The 22,699-nt window shown below is 45.6% G+C and overlaps 1 protein-coding gene across 3 annotated transcripts in view; it reads right to left on the bottom strand.

Annotated features, from left to right (window-relative positions):
* Positions 1 to 704: 704 nt before the first annotated feature.
* LOC119953882 (homologous-pairing protein 2 homolog) overlaps positions 705 to 22,699 on the bottom strand; it is a 98,561-nt gene continuing 76,566 nt past the window's right edge. For all 3 annotated transcript variants that reach the window (XM_038778504.1, XM_038778505.1, XM_038778506.1), the window contains 5 exons: positions 15,430 to 15,541; positions 5,566 to 5,711; positions 3,299 to 3,352; positions 2,783 to 2,842; positions 705 to 1,520 (listed from right to left, as the gene is read on the bottom strand). In XM_038778504.1, coding sequence (XP_038634432.1) covers positions 1,464 to 1,520; positions 2,783 to 2,842; positions 3,299 to 3,352; positions 5,566 to 5,711; positions 15,430 to 15,541 — 429 coding nt within the window. In that variant the 3' untranslated portion in view covers positions 705 to 1,463. The remainder of the gene's footprint in view (positions 1,521 to 2,782; positions 2,843 to 3,298; positions 3,353 to 5,565; positions 5,712 to 15,429; positions 15,542 to 22,699) is intronic.

The following is a 22,699-nucleotide window of genomic DNA, read 5'->3' as shown; positions in this document are numbered from 1 at the left end:
CCTGGAACTCCCTTCCCTAACAGCTCCATGGTTCACTGACCCCCATGTGTACGACTGTGGTTCAAAAAGGTGGCTCATCACCGCCTTTTCAAGGGCAAATCGGGATGGATAATAAATCCTTGCCTAGCCCACTGCCATCCAGTGAAAGTTTTTTTTTAAAGCCGCAATTTTTAAATTCTCATCCTAGTTTTCAAATTCCATCATAACACCCAGAATCCCAACAGTGCAGAAAGAGACCATTCGGCCCATTGAGTCAGCACCGGCTCTCTGAAAGGGCACCATACCTAGGCCCACTCCTCTGCACTATCCCCATAACCCACCTAACCTACACATCCCTGGACACTAAGGGGTAATTTATCATGGCCTATCCTGCACATCTTGGACTGTGGGAGGAAACCGGAGCTCCCGGAGGAAATCCAGGCAAACACAGGGACAACGTGCAAACTTCATATAGTCATCCAAGGCCAGAATTGAACCTGGGTCCCTGGCGCTGTGAAGCAGCAGTGTTAACCACTCTGATACCGTACCATGTATTAACTTTCCCCCTATTTGCAATTTCCTCCAGTCCCACAAACCTCCAAGATCTTGTACCAGGACTCCAGGTTTTCTTTATGAAATGAGGGAACCCTTATTACAGCTTTGGGAACATCATGCCGGGTTTTTAGATATGTCTATTTACAATTTTTAACGAAAGAACAACAGCATCACGTTGCAATATTTTAATCTGAAAAACATAACATTTACAATACTGTAGCTTCAGTTAATCAGTTCGTCCACCACTGAAGTCCATACCAGCCCATGACAAAACAAATCTTTGAGCCAAAAACATAGCTTAACCATAAGAGTATGAAAAGATAATATTGACACATTGGGTCTGTACTCGATGTATTGATTATTCATTAATAGCTGAGCTGCACAGAGAGATGAGCAAGCTCAGCTCAACATCCAAGCTAGGAAATTCCTGAGTTTAGATTCAGAGTAATCCTCCATAGATTTTAGACAGCAATAGATCTGATGCACCGGAGAGCTCCACAAACTGGATGCCACTTCAATGCATCAGGGCCACTCAGAGTCAACCAAAACAGAAGTCTGCAGCACTGCAGAGAGGAACCGCAAAAGCACAATTAAAATAATTGAAGAGTGATGTTGGAATTTTGAACAGGGAAGGGCAGAATCTAGTTAACCTTTTGTTGAAATCACAAATATAATCATATCACCTCAATGTGAAGTAATGCTTCTTAAGTGATCAGATGCAAATGAGAACACACAGTAACCTTGAGAATTGAATAAATTTCGCAGTGACATTTGCATCAAGCTGCAGGATCTGGTAACATCCAGCAACCAGAGGATCCACAAATTCCTAGACACAGCATGTCAACAAGTCTTAAAACATTGGGTAGAAAGCACCAGGAGATAGCTATTAATATTTACATAAAATCTCTTAGGACCTTCATTCCCAATCTTCAGAAGTCTGGTACAGTGACCATGTGATCTTCATCTGTTTCTATACCAATCTCCTCCTGAATTAATAAACCAAAGGAGATATTATTGAAATAGGCTCCAAAAGAAATTGTTAGAGCATGTTGTACACCATCAACACATTGTACCAGGTTGCCTACCAAACACTGGAAGCCATCACCAAGCTATTGTGAAATCCTCATCGGTAGAGTCTTGCTTGTCTAATTTGGAAATAATTGATCCATTTGCCTTAGTGGAGAGCAGAGGCACTGGTCTCACACCTGTCCCTCAGATAACACCACCTGGTAGATGTGCTAGGCTTCAATTTTATCAACAGTTATTTAAAAGTTATTTATTTGCCTTCAGTTCAGTGGAGGATCTGGCAGGACAACCTCTGATGTACATCCCAGACTAACTCACCGCCAACTGCTTAATCCAGGACTTTTGAGTGGCTTTACCAGAATTACATAATGGCAGCTATCTTTGGACTAGAAGCAGGAAGAGGCCATTCAGATCCTCGATCAGTTGGATCACGACTGATTTGAACCTTCACTCCAAATACCTTACCCAAAAAATAAAATGATCGATTTTAGGCTTCATGGCTCCATTTAATCTCCAGCCTACTGCCTTTTAGGGGAGAGTGTTCCAGATATCCACAACCCTTTGTGTGAAAATGTATTTCCTAATTCTCCTTCTAAGCGGCCTCATTCTAGTTCAGCCTGGTTTATGGATCCGATCCTCAATTTTAACCACCCAAGTTCTGGAATAATTTGATTTTGCTGATCATTAGCTGCTGGGATTTGACAATCTGCTGCTGCAGGTGTTGCTCATGTACGGTAGCACAGTGGTTAGCACTGTTGCTTCACACCACCAAGGACCCGGGTTCAATTCCCGGCTTAGATCACTGTACGGAGTCTGCATGTTCTCCCTGTGTGCGCGTGGGTTTCCTCCGGATGCTCCGGTTTCCTCCCACAAGTCCCGAAAGACGTGCTGTTAGGTAATTTGGACATTCTGAATTCTCCCTCTGTGTACCCGAACAGGTGCCGGAATGTGGCAACTATGGGATTTTCACAGTAACGTCACTGCAGTGTTAATGTAAGCCTACTTGCGACAATAACAAAGATTATTAATATGTAAGAAAATAACTTGGTCAAGTAAATGCATGTTCATCGAGAATATCCAGTGACATAGTCAAAATAAGCATGGCTCCCCGTTGTTCACTAATAGTCCCACTGCCAAACACTCTTTGCAGAGTCCTAACCTCTATTAAACGCAGACAAACTTGATCCAGTTGAAAGTGACTAGAATTGTTTTTCAAACTTACAAAAAACTGCTTCCTGCTCTTGGGGTACCCTTCCAGAACTGCATCAGTCAAATCAACAGCCTGCACAGAATATGACAAAATGTTAATTCACTAGATATGGTTGAAATTCTACAAATTACACAATGTGTAGAAATATCAGATTTCTTGGAGACTTGGTTCTGAAACCAAATTAAATGTTGTCAAGTTCTTCATCTTTGATCATTAAAATCATGGACTTCTTTTAGTGGCTACTGGATGTCCAGTGGCTACAGTAGATACTCAAAACTGGTCTCATAGCTGCAGTAAGATTAATAGTACACTTGAGCGACCTGATCCCCGCTCTCAATAATCCCCATTTCATATCACACCTCTAATAATCCCCGTCCAATACCAACCCCCTACTCCCACATAGTCCGTCCCCCTCCCCTGCTCGGCAATTGACTCAAATGCCCAGTTTTCTCATTTGTATTCAGTATGAGTTACTGACGCACCTCAGCCTCAGAAACCCGAGATTATACTAGATTTGAAAGCACTCACCATTCTCTTTCTTTTCCGCCATTCTTTCACAAGTAGCTTCCGTTCATTATAAACCTAGTTAGTTCGAAGTGAAAAAAGAAAATGAGAGGATTGTGTCTCTCTACTGAGCATCTGATATCTCTAAGATTTCTGTTCACTTAAAATCTACAATTTCTTCACCATCTCCCTTCCAGCCCAGGAGCACTGACTATCTGTTCAAGTTCTCCAATCAGTTTAGAACTATACTAAAAGCAACAGATAAACTTGATCAAACTTGTCCAATGAAAACATATGCGAATGGTTTACTCCTCCTCCACAGCATACTTCTAATCCAACCTATCCAAACACAGTCTACATCTCTTCCAGTGACCAGGAAATCCTGTGCTCCAGGAATCCATCTTAGGGACCTGATATTCCATTATCCATTTATACCACTTGGTGATATCATAAAAACCCAGGTCTTCACCATCAACACCATCATTGACTTGAAGCTTATTGTTGGATTATGTAACTACTTGCTTGATGTCAAGCTCTGGATGAATCAAGTTTTACTCACCCTTGACCCGTACCATTCTTGCATGTATCTGCCATTGCGTATTCGGCTATACATGGCACTGTGTAGCCACTATGCTATCGGTTCATATCTGATCGGTTATTACCAGCTTCCACTCCTACCCTTTAAATTCAAATCCTCATCAGCACTTTTATTACCCCAAGAATCTATTTCATGTGCTCTTTCCCAGCTTCAAATGGAGACGATGGTGTAGTGTTAATGTAAATGGGCGAGTAATTCAAATGCCTAAACTGTACTCTGGGGATACAGGTTCAAATCCCGCCACAGCACAATTTGAATTTGATTAATAAAATTGAAATCTAGTCTCAGTAACGTTGACTATGATACCATCAATCATAAAGATCCATCATTTTACTAATGCACATTAGGGAGGAAACCTGCCAACCGCTCCTCGCCGAATTGCATGTGACTTCATAGATTCATAGAATTTACAGTGCAGAAGTAGGCCTTTCGGCCCATCGAGTCTGCACCGGCTCTTGGAAAGAGCATCCTTCCCAACCGCACACCTCCACCCTATCCCCATAACCCAGTAACCCCACCCAACACTAAGGGCATTTTTTGGACACTAAGGGCAATTTAGCATGGCCAATCCACCTAACCTGCACATTTTTGGACTGTGGGAGGAAACCGGAGCACCCGGAGGAAACCCACCCACACACGGGGAGAACATGCAGACTCCGCAGACAATGACCCAAGCCGGGAATCGAACCTGGGACCCTGGAGCTGTGAAGCAATTGTGCTAATCACTATGCTACCGTGCTGCCCACTTCAGACCCACAGCAATGTGGTAAATTCTTAACTGCACTCTGAAATGGCCGAGCAAGACACTCAGTTCAAGGCAAATTAGGGATGGCCTTTCCCAGATCTCATCAAAGAATAAATAAAATAGTCCAAATCCTCCACCATGCACCATCAGCTCTATTTTCATACATTATACAGGTTCCTTTTGTCCCAATTTCAAGCATTTTGAAGTCCTTTTACAGACCAGTTTGGTTCCCACAGAGTAGGTGAGATCAGCTTTGGAGAGGGTATGCCAGAGGAGCGCTGATTAAGGCCAAGCAGAAAAAGTCTTTTGTTATTATGGGTTTAGAGAGTTGAGTCTTTTTACTTTAGCAAAGCATAGACTTGCAGAAATTTAATTGGAGGATTTAAAATATTCAAGGATTATACTGTACCCATGTGGCTGGGCTATTTAAGTTAGACAGGGTAAGATTAATTAGGAGACAATTGTATGAAGTTACATAAGTTTTAAACGTTGAGGTTCTTTTTACTGCAATAGTAGTCCAGCTTGTACAGCTTGGTGTGAATGCTGAACATGAATTAGGATGAGCTGATACCACATGTCTAAAAGGCAGATGAGTCGATGGCAGCCCCAGAACCCGTTACATTAAAAAATGAAAAGCTTCCACGATGGTGCTTTTTAAACACATTGTGCTTGATGTGCATAAAGCACGGTTTAATAGCTTCAAACTATAATTATCAAATATACAAGAATACAACACAAGTTCTGTGCTTTCTGCTGGCCCCAATCACTTACACTGTTTTACAATCTGGTGTATGTACCAGGAAGTTTTGGTGCATGTTTCTGATGGCAAGACTGGCATAAATTATCAATTATATTGTTTGATGAAATTCTGGGTCAAACATTTAGCAAGATACATAGATTAATTAAATGAACTGGAGCTGTAGCAATCCTGCTGAATAATGGATTCACCTTCTCTTTATCCTCTGGGGCAACATGGTTGGTTGCAGACTTGATTTTCTTCAGTCTCTCTTGGTGTGATGCACATTCCTGGTTTAACGCTGCGATTTCCAAAGACATTTCTTCAGTTGTCATTGAATTATTCAGCTCTTTAAGTTCTAATTCAGATACAACTGGAGTTAGTATCTGTTCTGGTATCACAAGTACAGCACAGGTTAGTTGCAGATACCATGTCCACCAGTCCTACTTTACAAAACAATTAACAATCCAGCTTCCTCATCAGCAAGGGGCCCATAAAAATGTCTTGTTAAATTGGCTGCTACATTTTCCAAAAGTGACTACAATTCAGAAGTACTCAGCTGACTGTGAACACACTTCCTCCACCCTTTCAGACAGTGCATTCCAGATCCTAACTCCTCCTTCAACTCCTCCTTCAGGTACCATGCCCAAAGAGGGCACTGGTGACCATGGCTTCGATTGGATTGGCCCATGGTAATTCGGGGAAAAGTACTGCAGTGGTTTGCCTTCTCCAGGAAACTCTCCTGCTCTTTACCACCTGCTGACAGGCAAATTGATTATCAGCCTGTACATCTTTCCAATCTGTTTTGCCATATTATGCCTTCCGTAGCGATCAAGTTCTGAAGTGGAACTTTAACCCGGGATTTATGGCCCAGAGATAGGACACTACACACCGCACCACAAATCTTCTTTCCCAATCACTCTGCATAAAAAAGGATTTTCCTCATGTCATCTTTGGTACTTTTGCCATAGACCTTAAAATAATGTCTTTAGTTTTTGACCTTTCCTGTACGGGGAACAGTTTCACAGAATTGTTACAGTGCAGAAGGCAATCCAGCCCATCGTGGTTGCACTAGCTCTCAAAAAGAACAATTCCATAGTATCACCTTTCCGCTTTTTGCCCAGAACCCTGCACATTGTTCAGTTTTAGAGAACAATTTAATTATATTTCGAATGCTATGATTGAATCTGTCTTCATCACACGCTCAGGAAGTGCATCCCAGAGCTTAACCACTCCCTGGCTGAAAATGATTTATCACATATCCGAGTTGAAGAGGCGGGGGGCAGTGAGAACACAGGGACTGCAAACAGCACACGGATGGAAGGTGAGAACTCAGTCCGAGAGGTGAGGAACAGAGGGGCTACAAAGAAAGCAAAGAGGGAACGGAAAGCTCAATCTGAGCACCAAGAAACTCAAGAGCAATGGGGTTACAAAGGGCACAGAGAGATAGCAAAATCTCAGTACAAGTAGAGGGGGCAGTTTCTGGTCAGCGTGGATTCAGAAAGAAAAAGTGGAAGGAAATTAGCCAGCAGAACCTCAAAAATAGTGAAATACAAATTACTCCCAGTGCCCCGTAAGGGTACAGCAATAGGAGGATAAAGCAGATGAATGCATGTATAGCAGGCTTGTGCAGGAAGGAGGGCATTAGATTCTTGGGACAATATGGCCAGCTCTGGGGGAGATGGGGCCATCACAGGCCCAATGGATTGCACCTAAACAGCTGGGATTGAGTTTACTGTGGGCGGTTTGCTATTGGGGAGGGTTCAAACTAACATAGCTGGGGAATATGAACCAGGAGAAGGTGTTAAATGAAACTGGTGAGTTACAGGTGCAGAATGCCAGACGGAAATATGACGTTGTGTCTAAAACAGAAACATGGCTCAAAGGGCAGGACTGGGTGTTAAATAGTCCTGGATACAAAGTGTTTAGGAAAGAAGGAAAAATGGGAGGGCTGGTGGTATTAATTAAGGAGACCATTGCTGTGCTGGAGAAAGAGGACAATCGAGAGGAGTTAAGGTCAGAATCTCTCTGGCTAGAGCCAAGGAACAAAAAAATAAACACAGGGTGAACGTGAATACTCTACAGTCAGTCAGTCACCTGTAGCCACCTGGGGTGGCCACTGCCCAACACAAAATGGAAGATTGCAAGGAATGCAGGGAAAATGGACATGTTGTAAAGCAAGCAGCTTGCAAAGCGCTTGTATATTTGGATTGCTGCAGAAACCAGTTTTGACTGCTGCAGAAACCAGACAGCACTGTAACATACTAATGAGGCGATACCGGGCGATCCCCAGATACAATGGAAACAAGTTAAACACAGATCGATACATTGAATGGAAGGCCAGACCTTTCGGCGCCAGAGAAACCCAAAACAATAAGTCTCAAGAACCGCCCCAGTGACCGAGGAACTGCCCCATGATTGGGGGGTTCAAACATATCGATTGGGAAGAGACCCAATCGATTCCAAGCAGGTAAGGGAGTCCACCCAAAGGGGCACGGATCCCCTGGACCTATAAAAGACAGGTCCCATACATGGTTCAGTCTTCTGATCCAGCCCTCCAGCCCTTCTCTCTCTTTGACCAACACTCCTCCGTGGACCAGCACCTCGACTAGCTTTTGCCAAGAAGATCTTGAACGAGAGAGAGGAGGGGGTTCGGACAGCAGCCGCCAACAAGTAAGTGCCTCACAACGATCGCTACCAGAGATAGGCACTCCTGACCCCTTTTTACTGATACCAACCTGAAGTCTGCAGACCAGAGCAGAGCAAGAGGCCTTGTTCCCTGACCCAGCAGTTCCTTTGAGATAAGTATTTGTTTATTTAGCGGTAGGAATAAGTTTAATCCCTTTTAGCGTGTGCATGGGTAGTTATTATAATTGTATTATAATAAACTCAGTTGTTTGGACTTACTAATTGGTGTATGGTTTTATTGCTTTGAACTTCACCTTGAAGCTTGTGGCGGTGTCTTAACGACACCTGGCGACTCCAGAGCTAAGTAAAGAAACAGAGCCAAATTGAGTGTTCAGCACACTCACCCAGAACGACCAACACACCCAAGGCTGGAATTGAACCCAGGTTCCTTACATGTGAGGCAGCAGTGTTAACCACTGTGCCGCCCTACAGGCCTGTCAATCTAACCTCATTGGTGGAGAAACTATTGGAAGCAATTCTGAGAGACAGAATTAATCTGCATTTGGAGAGGCAGGGATTAATTGAACAGTCAGCATGGTTTTGTTAAGGGGAGGTCATGTCTGACCAACTTGATTTAAAAAGGTTGATGAGGGAAATACATTTGACATAGTCTACTTGGACTTTATCAAGGCTTTTGATAAGGTCCCAAATGGAAGACTGATAGTGAAGCTAAGAGCTCATAAGATCCAAGGAAATTTGGCAAATTGGATCCAGAATTGGCTGACTGGCAGGAAGCAGAGGGTGATGGTCGAGGGGTGTTTTTCTGACGGGAAGCCTGTGTCCAAGTGGGGTCCCACAGGGGTCATGTTAGGGCCCTTGCTGTTTGTGGTTTACATAAATTATTTTATGGATGTAACTCGTAAAGTTGATGAGGGAAGCCAGTGGATGTGATACATTTGGACTTTCAGAAGGCTTCTGACAAAGTCCCGCAGAAGAGATTAAGGTGTAAAATTAAAGAGCATGGGATTCAGGGATGCATCCCTGATTGAGATGGATAGCAAACTGGTTGACAGGCAGGAAACAAAGAATAAGAATTAACAGGTCTTTTTCAAATTGCAGTGACCGGTGGGGTACCACAGGCATCGGTGCTGGGACCCCAGCTATTCACAATGTACTGCCTGTCTGCTATTCACAGCAGTGGAGGCCATTCGGCCCATCGTGTCAGCACTGGCTCTCAAAAGAGCAACCTAGCTAATCCCACTCCCCATCCCTATCGCCATAGTCCTCTAAATTCATCACTTTCAAATAAATATCTAGCTCTCTTTAGAAACCTCCTATGGAATCCACCTCCATCACTCTCCCAGGCAGCACATTCCAAACCCCAACAACTTTGAGTAAGAAAGTTTCTCCTCATCTCACTCCGAGCTCTCTTGCTGGCCATCTTGAAATTGTGACCCCCAGTCACTGACATACCAAGTAGTGGAGACAGAATATCCTTCTTTACCCTGTCAAAATTGTTCACCTCAATCTTTATATTAATGATTTAAATGAGGGAACAAAATGAAATATCTCTAAATTTGCTGATGACACAAAGTTGGGTGGGAGGGTGAGCTGTGAGGAGGATGCAGAGATCCTTCAGAGTGATTTGGACAAATTGAGTGAGTGGGCAAATAAATGACAGATGCAGTATAATGTGGATAATGAATGGTTATCCACTTTGGTAGAATCGGGAATGCAGATTATTATTTGAATGACCATAAATTAGGAGAGGGGAATGTGCAATGAGACCTGGGTGCCCTCATACACCAGTCGCTGAAGGTAAGCATGCAGGCACAGCAGGCGGTAAAGAAGACAGATGGTATGTTGGCCTTCATAGCGAGAGGATTAGAGTACAGGAGCAGGGATGTCTTACTGCAATTATACAGGGCCTCACCTGGAATATTGTGCGCAGTTTTGGTCTCTTTATCTGAGGAAGGATGATCTTGTTCTAGAGGGAGTGCAGCGAAGGTTTACCAGACTGATTCCTGGGATGGTGGGACTGACGTACAAGGAGAGATTGAATCGGTTAGGATTGTATTCACTGGAGTTCAGAAGATTGATGGGGGATCTCATAGAAACCTATAAAATTCGAACAGAACTGGACAGGGTAGATTCAGGAAGGATATTCCCGATGGTGGGTGTGACCAGGACCAGGGGTCACAGTCTGAGGATACAGGGTAGACCATTTAGGACAGAGATGAGGAGAAATTTCTTCACCCAGAAGAGAGTGGTCGGCCTGTGGAATTTGTTACAACAGGAACAGTAAGAATTCTCACCTGACTCACCTGATGAAGGAGCTGCGCTCCGAAAGCTAGTGATTACTAATAAACCTGTTGGACATTAATCTGGTGTTGTAAGACGTCTTACTGTGCCCACTCCAGTCCAACGTCTGCATCTCCACATTATTACAACAGGAAGTAATTGAGGCAAAAACATTGTATGTTTTCAAGAAGCAGTTAGATATAGCACTTGGGGTGAAGGGGATCAAAGGATCTGGTGGGAAAAACAGGATTAGGCTATTGAGTTGGATGGTCAGCCATGATCATAATGAATGATGGAGCAAGCTCGAAGGGCCGAATGGCTTCCTCCTGCTCCTATTTTCTATGTTTCCATTTAGATATGAATGGAATCAGTAAGTTTGCAGATGATACAAAAATTGGTGAGATGGTAAATAGTGAGCCATAGATTTTAGGTGGCTATAAACAGGATGGTCAGATGGGCTGGTCAGTGGCAAATGGAATTCAATCCGGATAAGTGTGAGGTGATGCACTTGGGCAGGACAAACAAGGCAAGGGGAATACATGATAAACAGCAGGACCCTGGGAAGCACTGAGGATCAGAGGGACCTTGGTGTGCATGTACACCGGTCCCTTAAGGTAGCAGAGCAGGTAGATACAGTAGTTAAGGTGGCAAATGGTGTACTTATTGTTGTTACTTACAGCACGGGAGGCCATTCGACCCATCGTGTCAACACCGGTTCCCAAAAGAGGAACCTAGCTAGTCCCATTCCCCAGCCCTATCTCTGTAGCCCTTTAAATTCATCACTTTCAAATATATATGCAGCTCTCTTTTGAAATCTCCAATGGAATCCACCTCCACCACTCCCCCAGGAAGCATTTTCCAAACTCCAACAACTCTGAGTACAGAAGTTACTCCTCATCTCATTCCGACCTTAGGGCAGCATGGTGGTGCAGTGGTTAGCACTGCTGCCGCAGGGCGCTGCGGTCCCAGGTTCGATCCCGGCTCTGGGTAAGTGTCCGTGTGGAGTTTGCACATTCTCCCCATGTTTGTGTATGTTTCGCCCCCACAACCCACAAATGTGTAGGGTAGGTGGATTGGCCATGCTAAATTGCCCCTTAATTGGAAATAATTAATTGGGTACTCTAAATTTCACTCCGAGCTCTCTTGCTGATCATCTTGAACATACTCGCCTTTATTAGCCGAGGCCTAGAGTTTAAGAGCAAGGAAGTTATGCTGGAACTGTATAAAATATTGGTTAGGCCACAGCTAGAGTATTGTGTGCAGTTCTGGAATCCACATTCTCGGAGGGATGTGATAGCCACTGGAAAGGGTGCAGAGGAGATTTACCAGGATGTTGCCTGGGCTGGAGAGTGTTAGTTATGAAGGAATTGGATAGACTGGGGTTGTTTTCCTTGGAGCAGAGGAGACTGAGGGGGAACATGATTGAGATGTATAAAATTATGAGGGGCATAGAGTAGACAGGAAGTAACTTTTCCCCTTGGTGGAGGGATCAATGACCAGGGGGCACAGATTTAAGGTAAGGGGCAGGAGGTTTAGAGGGTTTAGAACAGGGGTGGGCAAACTTTTCCGTGCAAGGGCCACATTCAGAAATTCACAATTCACAAAGGGCCGCATAGTATATTAAGTAAAATAATTACTTCACCCGGTTATGATTCTGGGCGCCTCATATAGAACATAGAACAGTACAGCACAGAACAGGCCCTTCGGCCCTCGACGTTGTGCCGAGCAATGATCACCCTACTCAAGTCAACGTATCCACCCTATACCAGTAAGTAACCCAACAGCCCCCCCCCCATTAACCTTAAAAAAAAATTTTTTAAAAAAAAATTTTTTTTTTTTTTTTTTTAATGACTTGGTGGGCCGCAGAAATACCTTTGGCGGGCCGCATGCGGCCCGCGGGCCGTAGTTTGCCCACCCCTGGTTTAGAAGCTTTTCACCCAGAGGGTGTGGGAGTCTAGAGCTCGCTGCCTGAAAGGATGATGGAGGCAGAGACCCTCATATTTAAGAAGTATTTAGATGGGTACAAGGCTATGGACCAAGTGCTGGAAAATGGGATTAGAATAGTTGGGTGGTTGTTTTGTCCAGTGCAGATGTGATGGGCCAAAGGGACTTTTCTGTGCTATATATCTGTATGATTCTGTGGATATTTGTAGATCGCCAACCTTACTTAGCATAATTCTGGTGTTTACACACAAACTGCAAACCAATAGGTCTTGGTCTTTTTTTCCCAAATTTAAGTACCAATTAGTTTTGTCCAATGAAGGGGCAATTTAGCGTGGCCAATCCACCTACCCTGCACATCTTTGGGTTGTGGGGGTGAACTTCTCGCAAACACAGGGAGAATGTGCAAACTCCACACGGACAGTGACCCAGGGCCAGGATTCAAACCTGGGATCTCGGTGCTGTGAGGCAGCAATGCTAACCACTGTGCTACCGTGCTGCCCTTCATTAGGTCATAGTTTTAGGATAAGAGGTCGAAAAATTATACCAGATTTGAGGAGAAACTACTCCTCCCAAAGGTTTGTGAACCTCTGGAATTCGCCACCCCAGAGTGCAGTGGATGCAGGGACAGTGAGTAAATTTAAGGAGGAGTTGGACAGATTTTGGTAATGGGTTGAAGGGTTATGGAGAATGGGCAGAACGGTGGAGTTAAGGCCAGGATGAGATCAATATTGAACGGAGGAGGGGACTCGTGACGCTAAATTGCCGACTCCTGCTCCTAGTTCATGGGTGTTCTAAGGAAGACCTACTCTGGCTGATTTCACCATCCAGCTCTTGGTCTGTAGCACTGTAGGTAACAGCACCCAACACAAATATGGTGTTCATGATCAATCAGGGGATTTCTTGATGAATATGAAGATCAGGAATTACAAGAAGGCAGGACAATGGGGACGAGGAACATATCAGCCATGGTCGAATGGCACAGCAGACTCGATGGGCCAAAAGACCTACTTCTGCTCCCATATTTTACAAACTTATATTATCGCAGTCTGATCCCATCTAAAGCTGTACTATTTCATACTCAAGTGCTGTCTGTCTCAATCATTTGCAAACCGTTATCCTTTTTGATGCCACTTTCTGGTGCGCACTCCCTGCCAAATTAATTTCAATCCTGCCCCACTGTACCCGCAAACCACTTTGCGTGGACATCAGTCCAGGCCCCATTGAGGAGCCCATCCATCTGGCCTCTACAATGCCACCTCGCCCAAGACAGGTTCCAATACAGCAGGAATCCAAAGCCCTCCATTCTGCACTCTCTTTCTCCATCCATGCATTCATCTGCTCTGCTATGTATTCTGCACATATGTGCATGTTTAACAAAATGCATTTGCCTTTCAATTCTTTCTGTGGAAATGAACCCCATTGGTTTATTTGCATTTTAAAAAATCCTACAATGCTACTTTTAGCAATTTGTGAATGCGACCCCCCCCCCCCCTCCCCTTTAAATACTTTGCGCCTCTGCCCCATTTAGTCTCTTAATACCCAAGCAGTTTGTAGCTTCTTTATTTTTCCTACATGCTCAATAGTCAAGAATATTCAGGAAAAACCTTTGAGATTTCTAAATTCTTGGAAGAGCAGGGTCGGATTAGAACAAGTCAACATGGATTTAGTAAGGGGAGGTCGTGCCTGACGAACCTGTTAGAATTCTTTGAGGAGGTGACAAGTAGGTTAGACCAGGGAAACCCAGTGGATGTGGTCTATCTGGATTTCCAAAAGGCCTTTGATAAGGTGCCACACAGGAGGCTGCTGAGTAAGGTGAGGGCCCATGGTGTTCGAGGTGAGCTACTGGCATGGGTTGAGGATTGGTTGTCTGACAGAAGGCAGAGAGTTGGGATAAAAGGTTCTTTTTCGGAATGGCAGCCGGTGACCAGTGGTGTCCCACAGGGTTCAGTGTTGGGGCCGCAGCTGTTCACCATATATATTAATGATCTGGATGAAGGGACTGGGGGCATTCTAGCGAAGTTTGCCGATGATACAAAGTTAGGTGGTCAGGCAGGTAGTGCTGAGGAAGTGGGGAGGCTGCAGAAGGATCTAGACAGTTTGGGAGAGTGGTGCAGGAAATGGCTGATGCAATTCAACGTGAGAAAATGTGAGGTCTTGCACTTTGGAAAAAAGAATCCAAGCATAGACTACTTTCTAAACGGTGAGAAAATTCATAATGCCAAAGTACAAAGGGATCTGGGAGTGCTAGTCGAGGATTCCCTAAAGGTAAACATGCAGGTTGAATCTGTGATTAAGAAAGCGAATGCAATGTTGTCATTTATCTCAAGAGGGTTGGAATATAAAAGCAGCGATGTGCTACTGAGCCTTTATAAGGCTCTGGTTAGGCCCCATTTGGAGTACTGTGTCCAGTTTTGGGCCCCACATCTCAGGAAGGACATACTGGCACTGGAGCGTGTCCAGCGGAGATTCACACGGATGATCCCTGGAATGGCGGGTCTAACATATGATGAACGGCTGAGGATCCTGGGATTGTATTCATTGGAGTTTAGAAGGTTAAGGGGAGATCTAATAGAAACTTACAAGATAATACATGGCTTAGAAAGGGTGGACGCAAAGAAACTGTTTCCGTTAGGCGAGGAGACGAGGACCCGTGGGCACAGCCTTAGAATTAGAGGGGGTAAATTCAGAACAGAAATGCGGAGACATTTCTTCAGCCAGAGAGTGGTGGGCCTGTGGAATTCATTGCCGCGGAGTGCAGTGGAGGCCGGGACGCTAAATGGCTTCAAGGCAGAGATAGATAAATTCTTGATGTCGCGAGGAATTAAGGGCTACGGGGAGAATGCTGGTAGGTGGAGTTGAAATGCCCATCAGCCATGATTGAATGGCGGAGTGGACTCGATGGGCCGAATGGCCTTACTTCCACTCCTATGTCTTATGGTCTTATGGACACTGAAGGATACAAGAGATATGGATGGGAAAAGTGAAGTTGAAGTAGATCGGTCATGATGTCCTTTTCAGAGGACTAACTGATTGCGTGGCTATTTCAGAGTTGACAAAGACACAGTGGACTAAACAATCTTGGACCATTATTTCCGATGGAGTGGCAATTGTTGAAGTATAAACATATGCATTTTATTAGTTCAAGATATCCCTGTACCTTAGTGCGAACTTCCAAAACACTCCACACCCCCTCCCCAACACACCTGTTTCCATTTGCCGGCAGCTCTGCTGAACATTCTGGAACGTCTCACCCAGGCTACTGAGCTGAATGTCCAGGGCCTTCAGATCAGCTTCACCAACAGCTGCAAACTGACTCTAGAGAGGAAATCAAATAAGAGTAACCAAAATCATAAGAAATTTGTTTTTGGGATGTACCGACATTACAGAACCATGTTTAACTCCCATCTCGAGTAATTCTGAGCTGGTGATGGGCCTTCCTTATGAATTGCTGCAGACCTTGAAGCACACAATAGACCTTGACTCAGTGATAACGAAGGATACTTGCACAAGTCAGGATGGTGTGAGATTCGGTGTGGAACTCAAAGGTGATGATTGTCCCACAATGTTGCTGTGCTTCACCTCTCAATGGAAGAGGTCACAGAAATTGAAAGCTGTTGAAGTGGCCCTGGTAAATTGTTACTGCACATCCTGCAGATCACAGGACTGGGTGTTGAATGTTCCCTGGTATCAGGTGCTGAGAAAATTCAGGGAAGGAGAAGGTGTAGCGGTATTGGTCAAGGGGAGCATTGCAGTGCTGGAGAAAAAGGATGTCCCAAAGGGTTCAAGGACAAAATCAATTGGGCAGCACGGTGGCACAGTGGTTAGCACTGTTGCTTCACAGCTCCAGGGTCCCAGGTTCGATTCCCGGCTTGGGTCACTGTCTGTGTGGAGTCTGCATGTTCTCCTCGTGTCTGTGTGGGTTTTCTCCGGGTGCTCCGGTTTCCTCCCACAGTCCAAAGATGTGCAGGTTAGGTGGATTGGCCATGCTAAATTGCCCTTCATGTCCAAAAAGATAGTTGGGGTTACTGGGTTACAGGGATAGGGTGGAGGCGTGGGCTTAGGTAGGATGCTCTTTCCAAGGGCTGGTGCAGACTCAATGGGCTGAATGGCCTCCTTCTGTACTGTAAATTCTACGATTCTATGAATTTGGCTAATGCCAAGGAACAATAATGCTGCAAGACCATTGCTCAGTGTAGTCTATAGACAGTAAACTAGTGAGAAGGATGTAGAATAACAAATCTGCAGGAAAATTACAGAGGTGCAAACATTACAGATCAGTTAAATTGGGGGACTTTACACTACCACTGTCCCACTTTACAATTGTGGTCAGGTAAATTTTCTCCAACAGTATGTGTCCTGTCCAGTCCAACAAGAAAGGATAAGTAAATAAAACAGAAAATGCTGGAGAGAGAAACAGAGCTAAGGTTACAAATCCATATGACCCCTCTACAGAACCAAAGACAGCACCGACTCATCCTCTCGCAAAGCTGTCCTTATCCCCAGTTCCATTTCAATTTTTGTCTCATCTGACATCTAAACAAAATGCTCTTTCACTTCCTTTTGGGTCGTAAGGAATGCTAATTCCAGCAACCTATGGATGCTAATGCCCATCTGCCCCCCCCCCCCCATTCCTGACCCCATTCCTTCTTCCAATCCCAGCCCTTGGCATGTATTCACTATACCTTCTGGCCTTCCCCTCTACTATACTGAACATTCTGTACTCCGAAAAGGACTCAGTTTCACCCTTTATGCCCTTATTTTGGGCTCAGCAAAATGCTTAAATCGTTTTCCGTCGCCTTAGTCTTAGTGCTCACTTCTTTGGGCAGGTCTTCTCCCTGTTCAATAGATCCTTTCACCTGCCTCCAGTATTCTCTGTATACCTGAACCCCTCCCTCTGACCTCCTACCTGTTCTTGATCTTTTCATTCAGAACTATCAGCGTGATATTGACCATTTCAATTTCTCTGCTCCTCTTAGCCCAGGGGTGGGCAAACTTTTCCGTGCAAGGGCCACATTCAGAAATTCACAATTTTAAAGGGCCGCATAGTATATTAAGTAAAATAATTACTTCACCCGGTTCTGGGCGCCTCATATAGAACATAGAACAGTACAGCACAGAACAGGCCCTTCAGCCCTCGACGTTGTGCCGAGCAATGATCACCCTACTCAAGTCAACGTATCCACCCTATACCAGTAAGTAACCCAACAGCTCCCCCCATTAACCTTAAAAAAAAATTTAAAAATTAAAAAAAAAAAAAAAAATTTTTTTTTAAAAAATGACTTGGTGGGCCGCATAAAGACCTTTGGCGGGCCGCATGCGGCCCGCGGGCCGTAGTTTGCCCACCCCTGTCTTAGCCATTCCAATCTGTCTCCTTCTGAACTTGCTGCACTCCGCTCTCTCAAGTCTCTGATATCAAATCTGTCGATGAAGGTGGTGCTGCTGTTGTCTGGCAAACTGGCATTTACCTTCCAGAGGTTGAACACCAACTCTCAGGAACTTCCTCCTACTTCCCCTTAGATCATGACCCCAGTACCGAACATCAAGCCATAGTTTCCAGGGATCTTCCCTGCGCAGCTTTGAACCTCATAGTCATCAATCCCATACAGCCAGTTTCTACCAGCTTCCCAAAATCTGCAGACTGCCAGATAGACCCACCATATTAGCCCTGCCCCACTGAACTAATTGCTTCCTAACTGGACTCCTTTCTCATTCCCCTTGTCCAGCCTCTTCCCACCTACATGGATGATTCCTCTGACGTCACATTAACAGTTTCCAGCTTCTAGACCCTAACCGCCTCCTAAGTATGGACATCCAAACCCTCTACCCTTCCAACCCCCATCCGCGGGGGGTCTCAGGGCTCCGCTTCTTCCTCGAGCAAGGCCTGAACAATCCCCATCGATCATTACTCTCCTCCGCCTAGCTGAACTTGTTCTCTCACTCAACAATGAACAACTTCTCCTTTAACGTGTCTCACTTCCAGCAAATATACGGTGCGACTTTGGGTACCCACATGGGCCCCACTTATGCCTGTCTTTTTGTGGGTTTTGTGGAACATTCCTTATTCCAATCTTACTCAAGCCCGCTTACACAATGCCCCTTCCCTCCTCCCTCTCCGCATGTCAGCTGACCCTGCCCTCCCTACCCCCCTTGCCTGCTGACCCCGCCCTTCCCCCCTTGTCTGCTGAACCCGCCCTCCCTCCCCCTTGTCTGCCGACTTCACCCTCCCTCCTTCTCCCCCCCTTGTCAGCTGACCCCACCCTCCCCCCCTTGTCTGCTGAACCCGCCCTCCCTCCCCCTTGTCTGCCGACTCCACCCTCCCTCCTTCTCCCCCTTGTCAGCTCGTCCCACCGTCCCCCCACCCCTTGTCTGCTGACCCCATCTTTCCTCCCCCCCTTGACTGATGCCCCACCACCCCACTTGACTGCTGACCCCACCCTTCCTTCCCCCCCCCTGCTGACCCGCCCTGCCTCTCTTCCCCCCCCCCCCCCCCCCCGCTGACCCCGCTCTGCCTCTCCTCCCTCTTTACTGTTTAGGTCTTCCCCTGCTTTGTCCTGGATTTTTACACGATTTTGCTTGTTTACTTGTCTCAGCCCTGGCAGAGCTCCACGTCATGCAACTAGCTCTGCTTGTTTGCCGGTTCGAATGGACTTTTCCACTGTGTGCGCGTGTGTTTGGGGGGGGCGGGGGGTACCGGGTTGGTTCGGCCTGAGCCGGCCCCCATTCTGACCTGGGACCCTTTGTCCCTGCCATAGGGCCCTATCTCGGCCCCCCAGTTATCTATCCCACGTCTAGTAGTTCCTCTAACATTAACTTGGTGGTGTGACACATTCAAAGTCCAACATGTTTGTTTCAAACACTAGCTTTCGGAGCACTGCTCCTTCCTCAGGTTCCTTTCACTGAGGAAGGAGCAGAGCTCCGAAAGCTAGTGTTTGAAACAAACATGTTGGACTTGAACCTGGTGTTGTAAGACTTCTTACTGTGCTCACTCCAGTCCAATGCCGGCATCTCCACATCATTGAATGTCTTGGCATCCGAGGATTTGTTCTCATTTCCTTGTGGAGGAAGTTCTTTACCTGTAGGTTTGTTCCCGTTGGGTCGTTGTAGTTTTTCTGTCAGTTCCTCTAGCGTTCCTGGTCTGTCCTCCGTATCAAAGTCCTTCACAGTCAGCGTCCCCCCCATCCTGTCTCCACCTGTTAAAGATGGCGTCCATCATGGCTGGCGCAAACCTGTGGTTGTCGCAGATGGGGGTTCTGTCTCTCGCTCTCGCTCTGTCTCTCGCTCTCGCTCTGTCTCTCGCTCTCGCTCTGTCTCTCGCTCTCGCTCTGTCTCTCGCTCTCGCTCTGTCTCTCGCTCTCGCTCTGTCTCTCGCTCTCGCTCTGTCTCTCGCTCTGTCTCTCGCTCTCGCTCTGTCTCTCGCTCTCGCTCTGTCTCTCGCTCTCGCTCTGTCTCTCGCTCTCGCTCTGTCTCTCGCTCTCGTTCTCGTTCTCTCTCTCTCGTTCTCGTTCTCTCTCTCTCTTGTTCTCCCCCCTCTCCCCCACTCTCTTCGTCTCTCCTCCCTCTCTCCTCGGGTGCTGAATCTTAATAAAGGGAACTATGAGGATATGTGGCGCGAGTTGGCCTTGATCGATTGGGGAGAGCTACTTAAAGGGATGACAGTGGATAGACAATGGCAAACATTCAAGAAGCATGGAGGAACTGCAGCAATTGTTCATCCCTGTCTGGCACAAAAGCAAAGGGGGTAAGAGGGCCAATCCATGGCTCACAAAGGAAATTAGAAATAGTATCCGATCCAAGGAAGAAGCATACAGACTGGCCAAGAAAAATAATAGATCTGAGGATTGGGAGCAGTTTAGAATTCAGCAAAGAAGGACGAGGGGATTGATTAAGAAGGAGAAAGTACAGTATGAAAGGAAGCTTGCAGGGAACATAAAGACTGATACGAAGAGTTTCTGCAGATATGTGAAGAGAAAGAGATCGGTAAAGAGAAATGTAGGCCCCCTACAGACAGAAAAGGGGAATGCATAATGAGGGACAAAGAAATGGCTGAGCAATTGAATACATACTTTGGTTCTGTCTTCACAAATGAGGACACAAATCAGATCCCAGAAATGTTGGAGAATGAAAGGTTTAGTGAGAGGGAAGAACTGAGGGAGATCAACATTAGTAGAGAAATGGTGCTGGGAAAACTGATGGGATTGAAGGCGGATAAATCCCCAGGGCCTGAGAATCTGTATCCCAGAATGCTTAAGGAGGTGGCTCTGGAAATAGTGGATGCATTGGTGATCATCCTCCGGGATTCTATAGACTTTGGAACTGTCCTTGCAGATAGGAGGATAGCTCACGTCACTCCGATATTCAAAAAGGGAGGTAGAGAGAAAGCAGGGAATTATAGACCAGTAAGCTTAACATTTGTAATGGGGAAAATTATTGAATCCATTATCAAGGACTTTATAGTGGAACATTTAGAAAGCAGTGGCAGGATCAGTCAGAGTCAGCATGGATTTATGAAGGGAAAATCATGCTTGACAAATCTGTTGGAATTCTCTGAAGAGGGAACCAGTACAGTCGACAAGGGGGAGCCAGTCGATATGGTATATTTGGACTTTCAGAAGGCGTTTGACAAAGTCTTGCATAAGTGATTATTGTGCAAAATTAAAGCGCATGGGATTGGGGGAAATGTATTGAGGTGGATAGAAAACTGGTTGGCAGAGAGGAAACAAAGAGTGTCCTTTTCTGGCCTGGTTTCATAGAATTTACAGTGCAGAAGGAGGCCATTCGGCCCATCGGGTCTGCACCGGCTCTTGGAAAGAGCACCCTACCCAAGGTCAACACCCCCACCCTATCCCCATAACCCAGTAACCCCACCCAACACTAAGGGCAATTTATCATGGCCAATCCACCTAACCTGCACATCTTTGGACTGTAGGAGGAAACCGGAGAAAACTCACGCACACACGAGGAGGATGTGCAGACTCCGCACAGACAGTGACCCAAGCCGGAATCGAACCTGGGTCCCTGGAGCTGTGAAGCCATTGTGCTATCCACAATGCTACCGTGCTGCACAGGGCTAAATCACTGGTTTTGAAAACAGACCAGGACAGGCCAGCAGCATGGTTCAATTCCCCCCCCCAGAACAGGCGGCAGAATGTGGCGACGAGGGGCTTTTCACAGTAACTTCATTTGAAGCCTACTTGTGACAATAAGCGATTTTCATTTTTCATTTCATTTTTCAACTTGGCAGGCAGTAACCAGTGGGGTACCCAGCTATTCACAATATATATTAATGATTTGGATGAGGGAACAAAATGTAACTTCTCAAAGTTTGCAGATGATATCAATTTGGGTGGGAGGGTGAATTGTGATGTGGATGCAGGGATCCTCCAGCATGATCTGGACAGGTTGGGCAAGTGAGCAAATCAATGCCAGATGTAGCATAATTTTTTTATTGTCTTTATAATCTTTATTGTCACAAGTCGGCTTACATTAACAATGCAATGAAGTTACTATAAAATGCCCCTAGTCACCACATTGCAGCGCCTGTTTGAGTACAGAGAGAGAATTCAGAATGTCCAATTCACCTAACAGCATGTCTTTTGGGACTTGTGGGAGGAAACCGGAGCACCCGGAGGAAACCCACATCATGGTTGTACCACTTTGCCTGTGATGATTTTGAACCAGCATAACTGTTATAATGCATGCATTTGTTCCTTGAATATTAGCCATTGCTGATCCACCATCATGTTATGCCAATCACCTGAAGCCTGATTAGAGGCAAAGGTGCAAATTGCATTCTTCTGTTTGAAACTTAATGAGTGTGAGTATTCTCAGTTTAGCTGGGTTCTAAGAGAGAGGCATAAAGCGCACACTCAATAAGCTTTGCAGACGTGAAGTCGAGAGAGCCTGAGTGAGTGAGAGTTCGAGTGAGAATTGGAACTTAGTAATTTGGAGCAGGGCGGTAATTCGGTGCAAAGTGGGAGGAGGTGCTTTTTCCCTTTCGTTTTGTTTTCTTTCTTCTGGCTTTTCAGGTGCAGAGCGGAGACGAGTGGTTGGACTCACAGCATCTTGGGAAGGTGAGCGGATAGACGGTGAATCTGAGGTTTAGACTGGGGAGAAACTGAAGAGTGACATCACAGGAGGGCTACGATTAGATTGGCCAAGAGGGGACCTGCTAAATTTGAATCTAGCTGGTAAGTAGTGATGACTGGTAAGTAGTTTTTCTTTTCATTTGTCTATTGTTTTTGTTTGTTTGTTTTTTGGCATTGTAGTTGTACAAGTTAACCTAAGGTTTAAGACATGGCAGGAGATCCCAGACCCATGTCATGCTCCTCGTGTGCGATGCGAGAGCTCAGGGACATGTCCACTAACCCTAGCTCCTTCACGTGCAAGAAGTGTGTCCAGCTGCAGCTCCTGTTAGACCGCTTGACGGCTCTGGAGCTGTGGGTGGATCCACGATGCTGAGGAAATCGTGGATAG

Source organism: Scyliorhinus canicula, chromosome 19 (assembly GCF_902713615.1).
Source record: "Scyliorhinus canicula chromosome 19, sScyCan1.1, whole genome shotgun sequence".
NCBI classification, from domain to species: Eukaryota; Metazoa; Chordata; class Chondrichthyes; order Carcharhiniformes; family Scyliorhinidae; genus Scyliorhinus; species Scyliorhinus canicula.
Note: the sequence above shows the minus strand (reverse complement) of the source record. Positions and strands in the feature narration are given on the sequence as shown.